This window comes from Prionailurus bengalensis, chromosome E4, assembly GCF_016509475.1.
Source record: "Prionailurus bengalensis isolate Pbe53 chromosome E4, Fcat_Pben_1.1_paternal_pri, whole genome shotgun sequence".
Lineage (NCBI taxonomy): Eukaryota > Metazoa > Chordata > Mammalia > Carnivora > Felidae > Prionailurus > Prionailurus bengalensis.
In genome coordinates, this window is record NC_057360.1 from 5,297,184 (window position 1) to 5,314,313 (window position 17,130).

The 17,130-nt window shown below is 37.1% G+C and overlaps 1 protein-coding gene across 2 annotated transcripts in view; it reads right to left on the reverse strand.

Annotated features, from left to right (window-relative positions):
- Nucleotides 1-17,130, reverse strand: part of CATSPERE (catsper channel auxiliary subunit epsilon) — a 198,455-nt gene that overhangs the window by 122,214 nt on the left and 59,111 nt on the right. For both annotated transcript variants that reach the window (XM_043567779.1, XM_043567780.1), the window contains exon 7: nucleotides 16,063-16,140. In XM_043567779.1, coding sequence (XP_043423714.1) covers nucleotides 16,063-16,140 — 78 coding nt within the window. The remainder of the gene's footprint in view (nucleotides 1-16,062; nucleotides 16,141-17,130) is intronic.

A 17,130-nucleotide genomic window follows, 5' to 3' on the forward strand; every position in this document is an offset into this window, starting at 1 on the left:
TCTGTTTAGCATCAGAATGCATGTCATAGATCACTTTTGTGGATTGTGGTTCAAATGTTAGTTTATAAAGTTACTGCAGTGCCATTTTGTTCTTTTCCATTTTTGTGTTAACAGGAATAGAGGACCCCACACACTAGTCCCCCAGTGCTAGTTAGGGAAGGGAAGCTGTGTTTCCTTGTTATTGCAGGGCAGAGGTTAGTCAGAATCCTGCCCACAGGCACCACAAGGAAGGGGTGCTGCTTTGCTGCTTCACTGCTTCCTTATTATAGGGTGGGGTTGACTTTGGAATCCCATCCACAGGCTCTGCAGAGCAGGGGTCCCACCTTATTAGAAGGTAGAGGTAGGAGTCAGAGTTTCACCTACAGGTGCTGCAGGATGAGGCACTGCCTGATTTGTATGTGTGTGTGTGTGTGTGTGTGTGTGTGTGAGAGAGAGAGAGAGAGAGAGAGAGAGAAGAGACAGAGATGCATGAATAGAAGTGGTAATTAGCTTTGCCGTGTTACTGCAGTGTGGGGATGGAAGTCAAGAGTTCTGCCTATGAGCACCATGCGAGAAGGACACTGCTTCATTATTGTAGATGGGTGACAGTCAGATTTCTACCTGTAGGCTCCACAAGGGAGGGAAAGTTCCTCATTACTGCAGGAGGTGGGAAGAGAAACAGGGTTCTGGCCAACGGAGCACCTACTGCAGCACTTATTGTAGTGGGAAATGGGAACAGCTCTTTTCTGTGGTGGTTGGTTCAAGATCAGGCAGGTATGTTAAAAGATTTTTGCCCTTCTGGGCCACCAATGGGTCTATCTGGTCTTTTGGATAAAGAATGCAGGCCTTTCTTGGGGCTTGTTTTCTTCTGTGCTTGCTGGAATTACTGAATTCAGGCATCCCTAATGCCCAGGCCAGAGTATATAAGGGAACTTCAGGGAACTCACTGGTGGGGTGCTCTTAGAATCTCAAGGTCCCTAATCACCTCTACTTTCCTTTTTCTCTCTTTCAGTCTTTTTGTGAGTGAAATGTATTTTGTCTAGGATTTCTTTCCATTCTGACCAGTGTCAGAAGTAAAATGAAAGCATTTACTTCCTCTAGTCTGGAACAGGAAACCTTGACATACTATAGTTAAAATTGTCATTGTCATATGGAAAATAGATTTTAGGGTGGGGACAGAGTGGGGGCACTGAGATCACTTAGGGAGCTGTTCCTTGAGACAGTACAAGGATGGTGGTGTCATGTATTGTGATGGTGAAGCCTGTGGGAAGAACAGATTTACAGGCAAACTGGAGAGTCCATTTTATCCATAGTTTATAACCTGTTTATAAGACATCTAAACGGGGATGGCAGTGGTCAGTTGAATTTATTATTTGAAAAGGAAAGAGGAAAGTTCTTGCTGGAGATATAAATTTGTAACCCATTTTCATATAATTGATATCTAAAACCATAGGGTCTAAGTGAGATCACCTGGGGAGTAAATGCAAAGACTCATTTAAAGACTAGTGAAGGAAGAGGAGTAAGTAACGGAGTTGGCAAAGGCTAGCAAGTAAAGTAGGAGGGAAACTAAGATGTTTCAGTGCTAGGGAAGCCATAAGAAGAGAGTGTTTCAAGAAAAAAGAAAGGGTTAAACATGTTAAATGCTGCCAAGTCTTGAGACGTGTCCATTAGATTTCATGACACGGGGGATGAACTTTGATTACACAATTCAGTGGACTAAAAGCAGAGTCACTACAATGGCTGTTCTGTTCAAGCTGTACAACCATATATAGAAGTTCTTGGTTGTAGAGACTGAAGATGCACGGTATTCATTGAAGAATGAACAGAACTAAAAATAAATTATACAGGGGTGCCTGGGTGGCTCAGTCGATTAAGAATCTGACTTCAGCTCAGATCATGATCTCACAGTTCATGATCAATTCATGGGATTGAGCCCTGCATTGGGCTCTGTGCTGACAGCTCAGAGCCTGGAAACTGCTTCAGATTCTGTGTCTCCCCCTCTTTCTGCCCCTCTCCTGCTCACGTTCTGTCTCTGTGTCTCTCTCTCTCTAAAAATAAATAAACATTAAAAATTTTTAATGAAATAAAAATACATTATACAGAGTTTCAGCTCCACCATGTAAAGAGCTTGGAAGATGTCACTTCTATCACTACAACAAGAAAAGGCTGGACAAATTAAAAATCAATGACTTTTCTTGAGCCCATTCAGAGAACTGACTTTGCAAGGCAAACTATTGTCCCAAGATTGGGAGAGTCAGGTGAATCCAGAAAGTCATAGCTGAGATCTGCTTACATGGAGCAGAAGCTACTGGAGCCATAAAACGGTGGTAAGTAACACTTAAATGGTAATTTTGACAAGTTGTGGGAAACTGAGTTGAGGTAAAGAATCTCCTTATGGTTACAGTTTTAGGGAAAACTCCACCAAATTCTCACAGTGAGGACTAGAGAAAGATTCCTTCATGGCTCTGTCAGAGGGAGAGGAAAAGTAATCTTTGTGAAATATCCTGAAGGCCCACCCTTTTCACAACAAGGGCTTACTCTCCAGAGAGAAAGACTTTACCGGTGTCCTGTCCCAGAGCCATAGGGGAGAGCATTCCTCTCACTCCCATCTCCTCTAGACTTCCAGTCTCAGTAAGTTAAGGGAGGGGGAAGCTATATAAGAATAAACTCTGAAGGTCACATACAAGAGAAGCAAGCCAAGTAAAAGGCTGGCATTTAATTGGGAGATTGTATAAGGCTCTCCTCACTCATACCTTACCACCACATCAAAAGGGCTTCAGTCTAATAGTGGATCATAGCTTAAAGAGCCATAAGACACATACAATCTCTGAAGAGGGAAACTTAGATAAACCTGAAGTCAGAAGGGGAGACAAAAAAAAAGAATCTTAAACCAATTTAAAGTTTCTGGCACCTATAGCTACAACAAACAAGAAAAAAAATGAAATGAAGAAAAAAGAAATGGTTAAACATGTTGACATGTTAAATGCTACCAAGTCTTGAGATGTGTCCATTAGATTTCATGACATGTGGATGGACTTTACACAATTCAGTGGATTAAATTAAATTAAATTAAATTAAATTCCTAGCCAGATTAATATAAATCCACATAGAAGTGGCCTATTTACCCCAGTTCCTATTGCCCAATATAACATATATCAACAACAGCAAACAAAGTTGTAAGCACACCAAAAGGCAAGCAGAAACAAAGTCTGAAGAGAAAAAGCAAATTACAGAACCAGAATCAGAAATGACACACATACTAGAATGATCAGATAGGGAATTTATAACTGTGATTAGTATGTCAAGGACTATAACAGAAAAATTAGAAATTATGGAAGAACAGATGAGTAATGTAAACAGAAAAGTGGAAATTCTAAGAGTCAAGGATGTGTTAGGATAAAAAGCAATGTAATAGAAATGAAGAATGTTTTTGATATGCTCATCAGTAGACAAAACAAAGCTGAAGAGGGGAATTGGTGGGCTTAAAGGCAGATCAAAAGAAAATTCCCAAACTGAAATACAAAGGGGAGAATTTTAAAAAAAGGTACAGAACTTCCAAGAACTATGGGATAATTTCAAAGGATGTAACATATGCACAACTGGAATGCCAGAAGAAAGAATGGAGCAAAATAAATATTTGAGGCAATAATGGCCAAGAACTTTCCAAAACTAATGACAAACACAAAAACACAAATCCAGGAATCTCAGGGAACACCAAGAGGAAATGCAAAACAACTACTCCAAGGCATACCATAGTCAAGCTACAGAGAACTGAAGGCAAAAACAAAATCTTGAAAAAAACTGGAGGAAAAAAAAGCACACCAAAAAAAAAAAAAAAAACCAAAAACCAAAAACCAAAAAACAACCTATAGATCAACAAGAGTAACAATTAAAAGATACTTTATTTCTTCTTCTTTTTAATTTTTCTTAATGTTTATTTATTTTTGAGAGAGAGAGAGAGAGAGAGAGAGAGAGAGAATGAGCAGAGAGAGGCAGAGAGAGAGAGAGGGAGAAACAGAATCTAAAGCAGGCTTCAGGCTCTGAGGTGTCAGCACAGAGCCTGATGTAGGGCTCGAACTCATGAACTGTGAGATCAAGACCTGAGCCGAAGTTGGACACAACCAACTGAGCCACCCAGGTGACCCCTCCTTTTTTCTTTTCTTTTAAGAAGACTTCACACACAGCATGGAGCCCAACATGGGGCATGAACTCATGACCCTGAGATCAAGACATGAGCTGAGATCAAAATTGGATGCTTAACTAAATGAGCCACCTAGGCACCCCTAAAAAAGACTTCTTGTCAGAAACCACACAAGCAAGAAGATAGATGGGTGAAATATTTAAAGTGTCGAAAGAAAAAAATCCACCAAACTAGAATTCTATATCCAGGAAAATTATCCTTCAAGAGTGACAGAGGAATAAAGACTTTCTCAGAAAACAAAAACCAAGGGAATTCCTCACCACCAGATCTGTCCTGCAAGAAGTGTTAAAATATTTTCTTCAGACAGAAGGAGAATGATAAAGGGCAGAAACTTGGATTTACATAAAAAAGGAGAGCATTAGAAAAGAAGTAAACAAGGATAAAATAAAATAATTTCTTTTGAAGGTAAAATTCACATAAGATTAACCAAATTAAAGTTTACAGTTCAGTGGCTTTTAGTACATTCATGATGTTGTGCAACCACTACCTCTATTTAGTTCCAAAACAATTTCATCACCCCAAAATGTGCTTACCTATCAAGCAACCACATTCTGGGCCATAAAACACTACTTAACAAATTAAAAAAAAAAAGAAACCATAGACTTCTGGGGAAAATGGAGTAGGGGGATCCTAACTCACCTTGTCCCATGGATACAACCAGATAACACACATATCAGTGTAAATATCCCAGAAAATGACCTGAAGACTAGCAGAACAGAGAAGAGAAGAACATATAGAGAAGAGGCCATACCGGGGAGGGTAGAAAGCAGAGATGTGTTCAGGAACCACACTGAGCTGTGAGACTTCCTGCAGGAGGGAGGACTACCTTTAGCAAGGAGAAGGGAGAGCAGCAGACCCCATACTGGGCACCCCAAGCCTAGGGGACCCACACTGGGAAGATAAATCATAACCATAACATTTGGCTTTGAAAACCTGAGGGGCTTAACTTCTCCAGTTCTTACAGTCAGTGAGGCTTAACACCTGGAACTTAAAAAAATCAGTAGCTGGGCTCTGGGAGAGCTGGAGGGTGAGAGAAAACTGAGTCCTGGCCATTAAAGAGACAGTACAACAAAACAGCCCTTGTGAGATACAACATAGAAGGAGCAGTTTGAAAAATGCCTGGAGTATATGGGAGGGAAATTTGTTTAGTAATCTCAGATCATCTACTGGAGGGGCAGGGATGTTTGGGAGACTTCTCCAAGAACAAAAAATCTGGTGGGGACAATTTCCCTTCCCTGCCCCCCAGTGTAGATACACGGACACCTGCAGGAATCAGCACAGCACCTATACACTCTAGCTAGCTTGCTAACAGGGTGCTCTGCCCCCATGTCCTCCTGCAGACTCATCTCTTCCAACCCAGCCTCAGCAGCTCTCCAAATCAGTGCCAAGCATCCTCCCACAGCAGACGTCAGCAAATCTTACTAATGCCACACATCTCACCCCCTGTACTCTTCTGCCAACTCACCCTCTCCAACCTGACCTTGGCAATTTTTCCTGGTGATTGCAGGTCCTCTTTCACAGCAGACCAGCATGGATCTTCCTGGCACCTACACCCATGTTCTCCGCAGGACTTGCCGCTCCAAATTGGATTCAGCAAGAGTACAACCAAAGCAGGCATTGTGCAAGTGGTCTTGACTGGGTCAGCATCACTCCAAAAAGACTCCTACCTGGAGAGAGGGGAAGATAACTACATACACCAGTCCAACTGTGGCCCCAACAGTGGGCTGGGGGCAGGTATCTGGTCTAATTGCAGACTCCACCCATCAATGAGAGACTCACAGGGGACACATCGGAGCGTGCCCTGCAGTTTGGTGGAACTGCAGCTTGGTCAGCACTCAACTGACTCAACTCAAGCCCAAGGTGGTCCCAGACTGCCCCATTAATAACACAGGAACATAACCCTGTGCATAACAGGCAAAGAGAGCCATTGCAGATGACTGGACTGAATGTAAATGTGGCTCGGTCACAACAGTAGGGTACATGCAACATACAGTCAATATACCTTTGAAGTGCCAAGTTCTGGTGAACAGGGGGCACTGTGCTGCACAGAACCAGAGGACCTCTTCTTCATAAAGCCACTATTTGCTAGAGCAGAAGACATAGCTAATTTTCCTAACACATAGAAATGTATACAGAGAGTCAAACAAAATGAGGAGACAAGGAATATGCCAAACAAACAAAAAGGACTATATCATAGCAAGAGAGCTAAATGAAACAGAGGTAAGTAACATGCCTGATATAGAATGCCAAGTAATGGTCATAAAGATATTCACTGGACTTGAGAAAAGAGTGGCAGATCTCAGTGAGACCCCCACCAAAAAAGATACAAAACAAAAAAAAAACCTGTTAGAGATGAAGAACTCAATAAATGAAATTAAAAATACACTGGAGGGTTTAAGTATTAGAGGAAGCAAAATGGATCAGTGACTGGGGGACAGAGTAATGAAAAACAATCACACTGAACAAGAGCAAAAAAAACATTAATAAAGAATGAGAATAAATTAATGGGGCTCAGCAACACCATCAAGTGTAACCATATTCACATTACAGGAATCCATGAAGGAGAAGAAAGAGAAAAGAAGGCAGGAAATTTATTTGAAGAAATAATAGCTGAAAACTTCCCGAATCTGAGGAAGGAAACAGAAATCCAGATCCAGGAGGCATAGAGAGCCCCCAACAAAGTCAACTAAAGGAGGTCTACACCAAGACACATAGTAGTTAAAATAACAAAAAGTCATTATGAAGAGAGAGTTTTAAAAGCATCAAGAGAAAACAGTTACTTACAAGGGAAACTCCATAAGGCTATCAGCAGATTATTCAGCAGAAACTTTGCAGGCCAGAAGGGAGTGGCATGATATAGTCAAAATGATGAAAGAATTAAACCTCTAACCAAGAATATTCTATCCAGCAAGGTTCTCATTCAGAACAGAGGGGAGATATAAACAATTTCCCAGACAAACAAAAGTTAAAGGAGTTCATTACCACTAAACAAGCCTCACAAAAAAATGTTAAAGGGGGTTCTTTGAGTGGAAAATAAAGACGATAAGCAGGAGTAAGAAAAGTAGGAAGCACAAAAGAAGTACAATAACTATGTAAACATCAATCAGGGATTTGCAGAATGAAAGGATGTAAAGTATGATACTATACTTAAAAAGGTGGGGGAGAGGAGTAAAAATTTAGTGCTTTTAGAATGGGTTCAAACTTAAGTGACAATCAAAATAACACAGACTGTTATATGCACAAGATGTTATATATAAACCTAATGGTAACTACAAACAGGAAAAACACAGTGATAGATATGCAAAACATAAAGAAAAGGAATCCAAGTATATCACTAGAGAAAGCTAGCAAACCATGAAGAAAGAGAAAGAAAGCAAGAGAAAAAAGAAACAGAGAAGAACTACCAAAAAAATCATAAAACAAATAACAAAATGACAATAAATGCATATCTGTCAATAATTAATTAGTTAGAGGGGCACCAAAGTGGCTCAGTTAAGCATCTGACTCTTGACTTCGGCTCAGGTCATGATCTTGCATTTGTGTGTTCAAGCTCTGCATCAGGTTCTGTCCCAAGCTTGCTTGGGATTCTGTCTCCCTCTCTCTCTGCCCTGCCCCCACTTGCTCTCTATCTCTCTCAAAATAAATAAAAATAAACTTCAAAAAACTGCATAATAATTACTTTCAGTGCAATGGACTAAATGCTCCAATCAAAAGACACAGGATGACAAAATGGAAAAAAAAGTAAGTCTCAACTATATGCTGCCTACAAGAGACTCATACCAGACTTTAAAAAATTTTTTTTTAATGTTTATTCATTTGTGAGAGACAGAGAGTGAGTGGGGGAAGGGCAGAGGGAGAAAAGGAGACACAGAATCCAAAGCAGGCTCCAGGCTCTGAGCTGTTCGCATAGAGCTCGATGTGGGGCTTGAACTCACTAACTGTGAGATCATGACCTGAGCTGAAGCCAGACGCTTAACCCACTGAGCCACCCAGGCACCCTGACTCTTACCAGTCTTAAAGATACATGCAGATTGAAAGTGAAGGGATGAAAGGACATTTATCATGCAAATGGAAGTGAAAAGAAAGCTGGGGTAGCAATACTTATATTGGACAAAATAGACTTTAAAACAAAGGCTATAATAAGAGACAAAGAAGGACATGACATAATGATAAAAGAAACAATCCAGGGGCGCCTGGGTGGCGCAGTCGGTTAAGTGTCCGACTTCAGCCAGGTCACGATCTCGCGGTCCGTGAGTTCGAGCCCCGCGTCGGGCTCTGGGCTGATGGCTCAGAGCCTGGAGCCTGTTTCCGATTCTGTGTCTCCCTCTCTCTCTGCCCCTCCCCCGTTCATGCTCTGTCTCTCTCTGTCCCAAAAATAAATAAACGTTGAAAAAAAAAATTAAAAAAAAAAAAAAGAAACAATCCAACAAGAGGATATAATCATTGAAATAATTTATGCAGCCGACATGGGAGCACCTAATTACATAAAGCAACTATTAATAGACATAAAGTAAGAAATGGACATTAACACAATAATAGTAGGGACTTTAATATCCCACTTATATCAATGGATAGGTCATTGAGAAAGAAAATCAACAAGGAAATGGTGGCTTTGAATGACACGTTAAACCAGATGGACCTAACAGACATATTTAGAACATTCTACCCTAAAACAGTAGATTACACATTCTTTTCAAGAACATATGGAACAGTCTCCAGAAAAGATCACATGTCAGGCCACAAAATAAGTCTCAACAAATTAAAAAAGATTGAAGTCATACCATTCATCGTTTCCAACCACAGCACTATAAAACTAGAAGCCAACTGCAAGAAAATGTCTGGAAAGAGCACAAATAAATGGAGGCTAAACAATGTGACACTAAACAATGAATAGGTCAACCAAAAAATCAAAGAAGAAATTTAAAAAAATACATGGAGACGAATGAAAATAAAAACACAACAGTCTAAAACCTTGGGGATGCAGGAAAAGTCATTCTGAAAGGGAAGTAGCAACAGAGGTCTACCTCAAGTGGCAAGAAAACATTTCAAATAAAAAAGCTAACCTTACATCCAAAGGAACTAGAATAAAAAGAAATTACAAAACAAAACCCAAACCAGTACAAGGAAGGAAATAATAAAGATTCCAGCAGAAATAAATGAAATAGAAACTTAAAAAAACAACAAAACAGATCGATGTTCTTTGAAAAGATTGACAAAATAAACTATTAGCAGAACTCATTAAAAAAAAGAGGACACAAAGAAACAAAATCAGAAATGAAGAGAAGAATAACAACTAATGCCTCAGAGATATGAAGGATCATAAGAGAATATTATGAAAAATTATATGACAACAAATTGGACAACCTAGAAGGAAAGCATAAATTCCTAGAACATGTAACCTCCCAAAACGGAATCAGGAAGAAATAGAAAATTTGAACAGACTAATTACCAGCAATGAAAATGAATCAATAATCAAAAACTTCCAACAAATAGGCCCTGGAGCAGATGGCCTCATAGCTAAATTCTAGTGAATATTTAAAGAAGAGTTAGTATGTTTTCTTCTGAAACTATTCACAAAATATAAAGGAAGGAAAGCTTCCAGATTCATTCTATGAAGCCAGAATTACCATGATATGAAAACCATATAAAGACGCTGTAAGAAAAAAGAATTATAGGCCAATATATCTGATGAACACAAATGCAGACCGAGAATCCTTAAACTATTAACAAACTGAATCCAACTATACATTAAAAAAATCATTCGCCACGATCAAGTGGGATTCATTCCTGGGATGCAAGGGTGCTTCCATATTCACAAATCAACTAATGTGATACATCACATCAATAAGAAAAAAGATAAAAACTATATGATCATCTCAATAAACATAGAATAAACATTTGACAAAGAACAACAGCAATTCATGATAAAAACTCTCAACAAAGTAGATTGAGAGGGAACATATCTCAATATAATAAAGGCCATACAGGAAAAATCAACAGCTAACATTATCCTCAATGGTAAAAAATTGAAAGCATTTCCCCTAAGATCAGAACAAGGCAAGGATGTCCTTTCTCACCACTTTCATTGAACATAGTACTGGAGGTCTTAGCCACAGAAATCAGACAAGAAAAAGAAATAAAAGGCATCCAAATTGAAAAGAAGTACAACTTTTGCTATTTGTTGATGACATGATACTATATATAGAAAATCCTAAAGATTCTGCCCAAATCTACTAAACCTGATAAGTGAATTCAAAGTTTCAGGATACAAAATTAATATACAGAAATCTGTTGCATTTCTATACAATAATAATAAAGTAGAGACAGAGAAATTAAGAAGACAATCCCATTTATAATTGTACCAAAAAGTATAAAATAACCTAGGGATAAACTTAACCAGGGAGGTGACTGATCTGTACTCTGGAAACTATATGACATGGATGAAAGAAACTGAAGAAGACACAAATCATTGGAAGGACATTCCATGCTCATGGATTGGGAGAACAAATATTGTTAAATTCTTGATACTAACCAAAGCAATATACAGATTTAATGCAATCTCTATCAAAACACCAACAGCATTTTTCACAGAACTAAAACAATTAATCCCAAAATTTGTATGCATCCACAAAAGACCCCAAAGAGCGAAAGCAATCTGGAGAAAGAAGAACAAAGCTAGAGATATCACAATTCCAGATTTCAAGATATACTACAAACAGGTAGTAATCAAAACAGTATGATACTGGCAAAAAAAAATTGACATAATAGATTGATAGAATAGAATAGAGAGCCCAGAAACAAATCCACAATTAGATGGTCAATTAATCTATGACAAAGGAGGCAAGACAATACAATGGGAAAAGGATAGTCTCTTCAACAAATTGTGTTGGAAAACTGGACAGCTACATGCAAAAAGAATGACACTGGACCACTTTCTTACACCATACACAGAAATAAACTCAAAATGGATCTCACCTAATGTGAGACCTTGATACCATAAAAACCCTAGAAGAGAAAACAGCCAGTAATATCTTTGACATCAGCCATGGCAACTTTTTTCTAGATATGTCTCCTGAGGCAAGGGAAAGAAAAACAAAAATAAACTATTGGGGCTACATCAAAACTAAAATCTTCTGCACAATAAAGGAAACGATGAACAAAACAAAACAAAACAACCTTCTGAATGGGAGAAGGTATTTGCAAATGATACATCTGATAAAAGTTTAGTATCCAAAATATATAAAAAACCTATACAAGTCAATGCCAAAAAAACCACAAGTAATAAAGTTAAAAAATAGGAAAAAACATGAACAGATATTTCTGCAAAGACAGCTAACAGACATAAGGGAAGATCCTCAACATCACTAATCATCATATAAATGAAAATCAAAACCACAATGGAATATCACCTCACACCTGTCAGAATGGCTAAAATCAGAAAAACAACAAATGGTGAGGATGCAGAGAAAAAGAAACACTAGTGCATGGTTGGTGGGAATGCAAACTAGTGTAGTCACTGTGGAAAATAGTATGGAGGTTCCTCAAAAAATTAAAAATAGAATTACTGTATGATCCAGTAATTCCACTACTGTGTATTTACTCAAAGAAAAATACTAATGTGAAAAGATATATTTACCCCTATATTTATTGCAGCACTGTTTACACTAGCCAAAATAAGGAAGCAGCCCAAGTGTCCATTGATGGATGCATGTATAAGGAAGATGTGGTATGGGGCTCCTGGGTGGCTCAGTCGGATAAGTGTCTGACTTTGGCTCAGGTCATGATCTCACAGTTCGTGGGTTTGAGCCCCACATTGCGCTCCTTGCTGAACTCTTTCTTGGAGCCTGGAGACTGCTTCGGATTCTATGTCTCCTTCTCTCTCTGCCCCTCCCCATCTCATGCTCTGTCTCACTCTGTCTCTCAAAAATAAATGCAATAAAAAATTTTTTTAAAAGATGTGGTATGTATGTATGTATTATGTATATGCATGAATGAATATATATAATATGAACATATATATATATATATATGAATGAATATTATTCCACTGTAAAATGGAGTGAAATCTTGCCATTTGTGACAACATGAATGGACCTAGAGAGTATAATGCTAAGTGAAATAAGTCATTCAGAGAAAGACAAATACCATATGATTTCACTCTTATGTGTAATTTAAGAAAACAAATGATCTAAGAAAAAAAAAGACACACACAAAAAAAGCAGTTTCTTAATGATAGAGAACAAACTAGTGGTCACCAGAGGGGACATTGCAGGGTTTGGGTGAAATAGGTGATGAGGATTAAGGAGGGCACTTGTCACGATGAGCACTGAGTGATGTATAGAATTATTGAATCACTATATTGTATACTTTACATCAATATAACACTGTACATTAATTATAGTAGAATTAAGAAAACAAATCAATAAATATTTTAAAAGACTAGAAATATAGAAAGTATGATGTCAGGGTACAATAGAATTAAATTAGAAGTTAGTACAGAAAGGTAATTGGAAAATCCCTAACTACTTGGAAATTGACACACTTTTAAATAACACATGGGTCAGGAAGAAGTCTCAAAAGAAATGTAAACTTAAAAATCTTTGAACTATATGGAAATACAATAGCAAATAGAATCCAACAATATATAAAAAGAGTTATATACTATGGAAAAATGGAATTTATTTTAGGTATGCAAGGCTCGTTCAACATCCCAAAATCAATCAGTTTAACCCACTACAACAGAACAAAGGATAAAAATCGTATGTGCACAGCAAACTAAATCAACAAAATGAAAGGACAACCTACTGAGTGAAAGAAAATAGTTACAAATCATATACCAATTAAGGAGCTAATATTCAAAATATATCGAAACTCATACAACTCAATAGCAAAAAAAAACCTAACGATCCAATTCGAACATGAGCAGAAGATCTGAATGGACTTTTTTCCAAAGAAGACATACAGATGGCCAACAGGTACATGAAAAGATGCCTCACCTCATACCTGTCAGAATGGCTAAAATCAAAAAGAAACAACAAGTGTTGGCAAGGATGTGGTGAAAAAGGCACTTGTGCACTGTTGGCAGGAATATAAATTGGTGCAGCCACTGTGAAAAACAGTATGAAGGTTCCTCAAAAAATTAAAATTAGAAACACCATATGATGCAGTAATTCCACTGCTGAGTATTTACCCCTCCCCATTAAAACACTAATCCAAAAAGATACAGGCACCCCTATGTTTATTGCAGCGTTATTTACAATAGCCAAGATACGGAAGCAGCCTAAGTGTCCATCAACAGATTAATGGATAAAGAAGATATGGTGTACATACAATGGAATACTACTCAAGCACAAAAAAGAAGGAAATGTCTCCATTTGCAACTACATGCATGGACCTCGAGGGCATTATGCTAAGTGAAATAAGTTAGAGAAAGACAAATAGTATATGATATGCTTCTATATGGAATCCAAAAAATGCTGAGCTCACAGAAACAGAGTAGAATGGTGACTGAAGGATCTGAGGGGGTGGGCAAAATGGGGACCTGGTGGTCAAAGGGTACAAACTTCCAGTGATAAGATGAATAAATTCTGGGAATCTAAGTATAGCATAATGAGTATAGTTAATAACACAGTATTAAATAATGAAAGTTGATAAGAGAGTAAATCTTAAATAATCTTACCACAAAAAAGAAGTGGTAATTATGTAGGTGATAAAGGTGTTAAAAATTCTACTATGGTAATCATTTCAAAACATATAAGTGTATCATATCAACAGTGTATACCTAAACTTACACAATGTTATATATCATTTATATCTCAATAAAGCTGAACAAAAAGAAAGAAACCAACACTCCTTACAAACAAAAGAAAACAAAAGCCCATCCAAAATTCATCAACAGTAGAATGGATGAAAAATGCATAGTATGTTGAAATGATGAAATATCATACAGGATCAAAAATGAATAAACTATAGGTACGGTATAACATGAATAAGTAATATAAAGTTGACCCCCCCCAACAGCAATATGTACAATGTATAGAAAACATGATTCCATTTATATAAAGTAGAAAAGTAAACACAAAACCAAAACCCACTAAACCAAACTACATTGGTTAGGAATCATGCAACAAGCTAAAAATAAAAAATAAAAAAAATAAAAAATAAAAAAAAGCAGAGCAATTATTACCATAAAATTCAGAATAATGGTTACTTTTAGATGGAACAAAATGATTATATCCATACAAGTACTTCTAAGGTGGACGGAGAAATTATGCTCATTCACAGTGCACAAATGGGGACCTTCTGTACTATTGTTGGTGTTTTACTTCTTGATAGTGGTTATAGGGCTAATTGTTATTATTATTCATTAAACTATATTGTACACATTTATGGTTTTTTCTTTCTGATATGATTCATAGTTAAAATTGTAAGAAAAAAACCTCAGAATAAAACCCTACAATTTAAAGTACTTTTTCACTGGGTGTTGTATGGAAACCAATTTGACAATAAATTTCATATATTAAAAAAATAAATAAAATAAAATAAAATAAAAATATATAAAAAAAATCCACAAACCCTAACTAAAAAAAAATAAATAAATAAAGTACTTTTTAAAAAATATTTTTATTTATTTTTGAGACAGAGCGTGAGCAGGGGAGGGGCAGAGAGAGAGGGAGACACAGAATCTGAGGCAGGCTCCAGGCTCCGAGCTCAGAGCTGTCAGCACAGAGCCCGATACGGGGCTCGAACTCACGAACTGTGAGATCATGACCTGAGCTGAAGTCAGACGCTCAACCGACTGAGCCACCCAGGCGCCCCAATAGGTTGTCATTCTGATTTGTTACTCCATCTCTTGTGAATTTGGCTACCAAGAGGCATGTAACATACTATTCAAAAATTATATCTTGACTCATTAAGACATAGTCTCATATGAAACTAAAACTCATTTTATTCTTCCTTCAATAGGTTTTTGTTATAACAGAAGACAGAAAACTTAAATCTTGAAAGAGATAAATTTGTAACAAATGAAATAAAGGACGTACAGATCTTCCTTGAATTACAATTGGCTATAAATTGAAAATATCATTAAGTGGAAAATGCATTTAATGCACCTAACTACCAAACGTTGTAGCTTAGCCTAGCCTACCTTAAATGTGCTCAGAACACTCACATTAGCCTAAAGTTGGGCAAAACCATCTAACACCAGGGCTGTTTTATAATAAGGTGTTTAATGTCTCATGTAAATCATTGAATACTGTACTGAAATTGAAAAACAATGGTTGTATGGGTTCAGAATAGTTTAAATGTACTGGTTGTTTACTCTTGTGACCCCTGCCAGCACCCAGTGTCATGCAAAGGTATCATGCCACATTGATAGCCCACTAGTCTGGGAAAAGATTCAAGTTCAAAGTACAATTTCTATTGAATGTATATCACTTTTGCACTATAGTGAAGTAGAAAAACCGAAGACCACATAAATTGAAGACCATCTGTGTTCATCCACTGTACTGCCCCTTTAGGAAATTCACTAGTGTCCAAGTGGTAAAGGGTTCAGTAAGGGACTGGACAGATTTTTGAAAGATGATATCTAGACAGATGCTCAAGGAACACCTTTAAAACACTTTGAAGGTTAGCATCTTTGTGAATAATGCGGTTCATAGAAAGTAAGGGCAATACTCAGTTAGAATTCAGGAGAAAGATTTATAATTGGGGAGACTGAGCACTAGCTCAAAATCACTATAGTGGCTAAATTATCCACTCAAAATGGATAATTAAAGCGTGTTTAGTTAGTTCTGGAATGCTTAAAATAAATTATTCAAAGCCCTTAAAAAGGAACCATAGCATATTATTTTATCTGTGATAATAGTAATGTTTCCACCTACTAGTGAAGGTTCATTTGCATTCCGTAGAATCTCACTGGGATCTGCATTTTCTGGGTCATATATCCATACAATGATAACCTACAAAATAAAAAAGTGTTTGTATTTTTCTACATTTTGGACAAATTTCATTTTTATAACAATAAAAATGTTTTTATTTATTTAAACATTTTTGATTATCCCATTAAAAAACTCAAAAGTGATACATATTGTTTTTAACAAGTGAAACAAACCAAAGACCTATGAAGGAAGAGTTAATTTTCCTCTACACTTTTGAAGTAACCAATGTTAAAACTGTGCATGTATGTTTATATCTCTTTCTCTATAATCACAATTCAACACTTGGTTTTGTCACTCGATACATCACTTGATCTACACCATTGTCATTTCAATAGATGTAGATCTAAATTTTTTCTTTCTTGTTGATTTTTTCCTTGAATAGACAATTTATTCACATAGTTAAAAACAAATTATATTCAAAATAAAGTGAATTTTGTCTTTCCCACCCAGTACTCCATCACTCACTTCTCACTGTATCCCCAAGTATCTACTATCACTTGTTTATATTTCTATAAAATTTTTGTGTATAACTAAGATGTTATTTTTTCTTTCTTATAAATGCAAGTATTCTAAACGTTTTTTCCTTTTTTTATTTTTTTAACGTTTTTATTTTTTATTATTTTAACGTTTACTTATTTCTGAGACAGAGAGAGACAGAGCATGAACGGGGGAGGGTCAGAGAGAGGGAGACACAGAATCTGAAACAGGCTCCGGGCCCTGAGCTGTTAGCACAGAGCCCGACACAGGGCTCGAACTCACAGACTGTGAGATCATGACCTGAACTGAAGTCAGACGCTCAACAGACTGAGCCACCCAGGCGCCCCATAAACATGTTTTTTTCAAACATATTCTTCACTTAAAGTTATATCTTAGAGATCTTTACATATTTTCATGAACTTTTCCACTGGATATTTTTCCAAATTATGGAAGAATCATAATTTACTTAACTAGTAACCTACTAATAAATTTGTTCTCAATCCTCTGCCATTATAATCAATGCTATAATGAGCA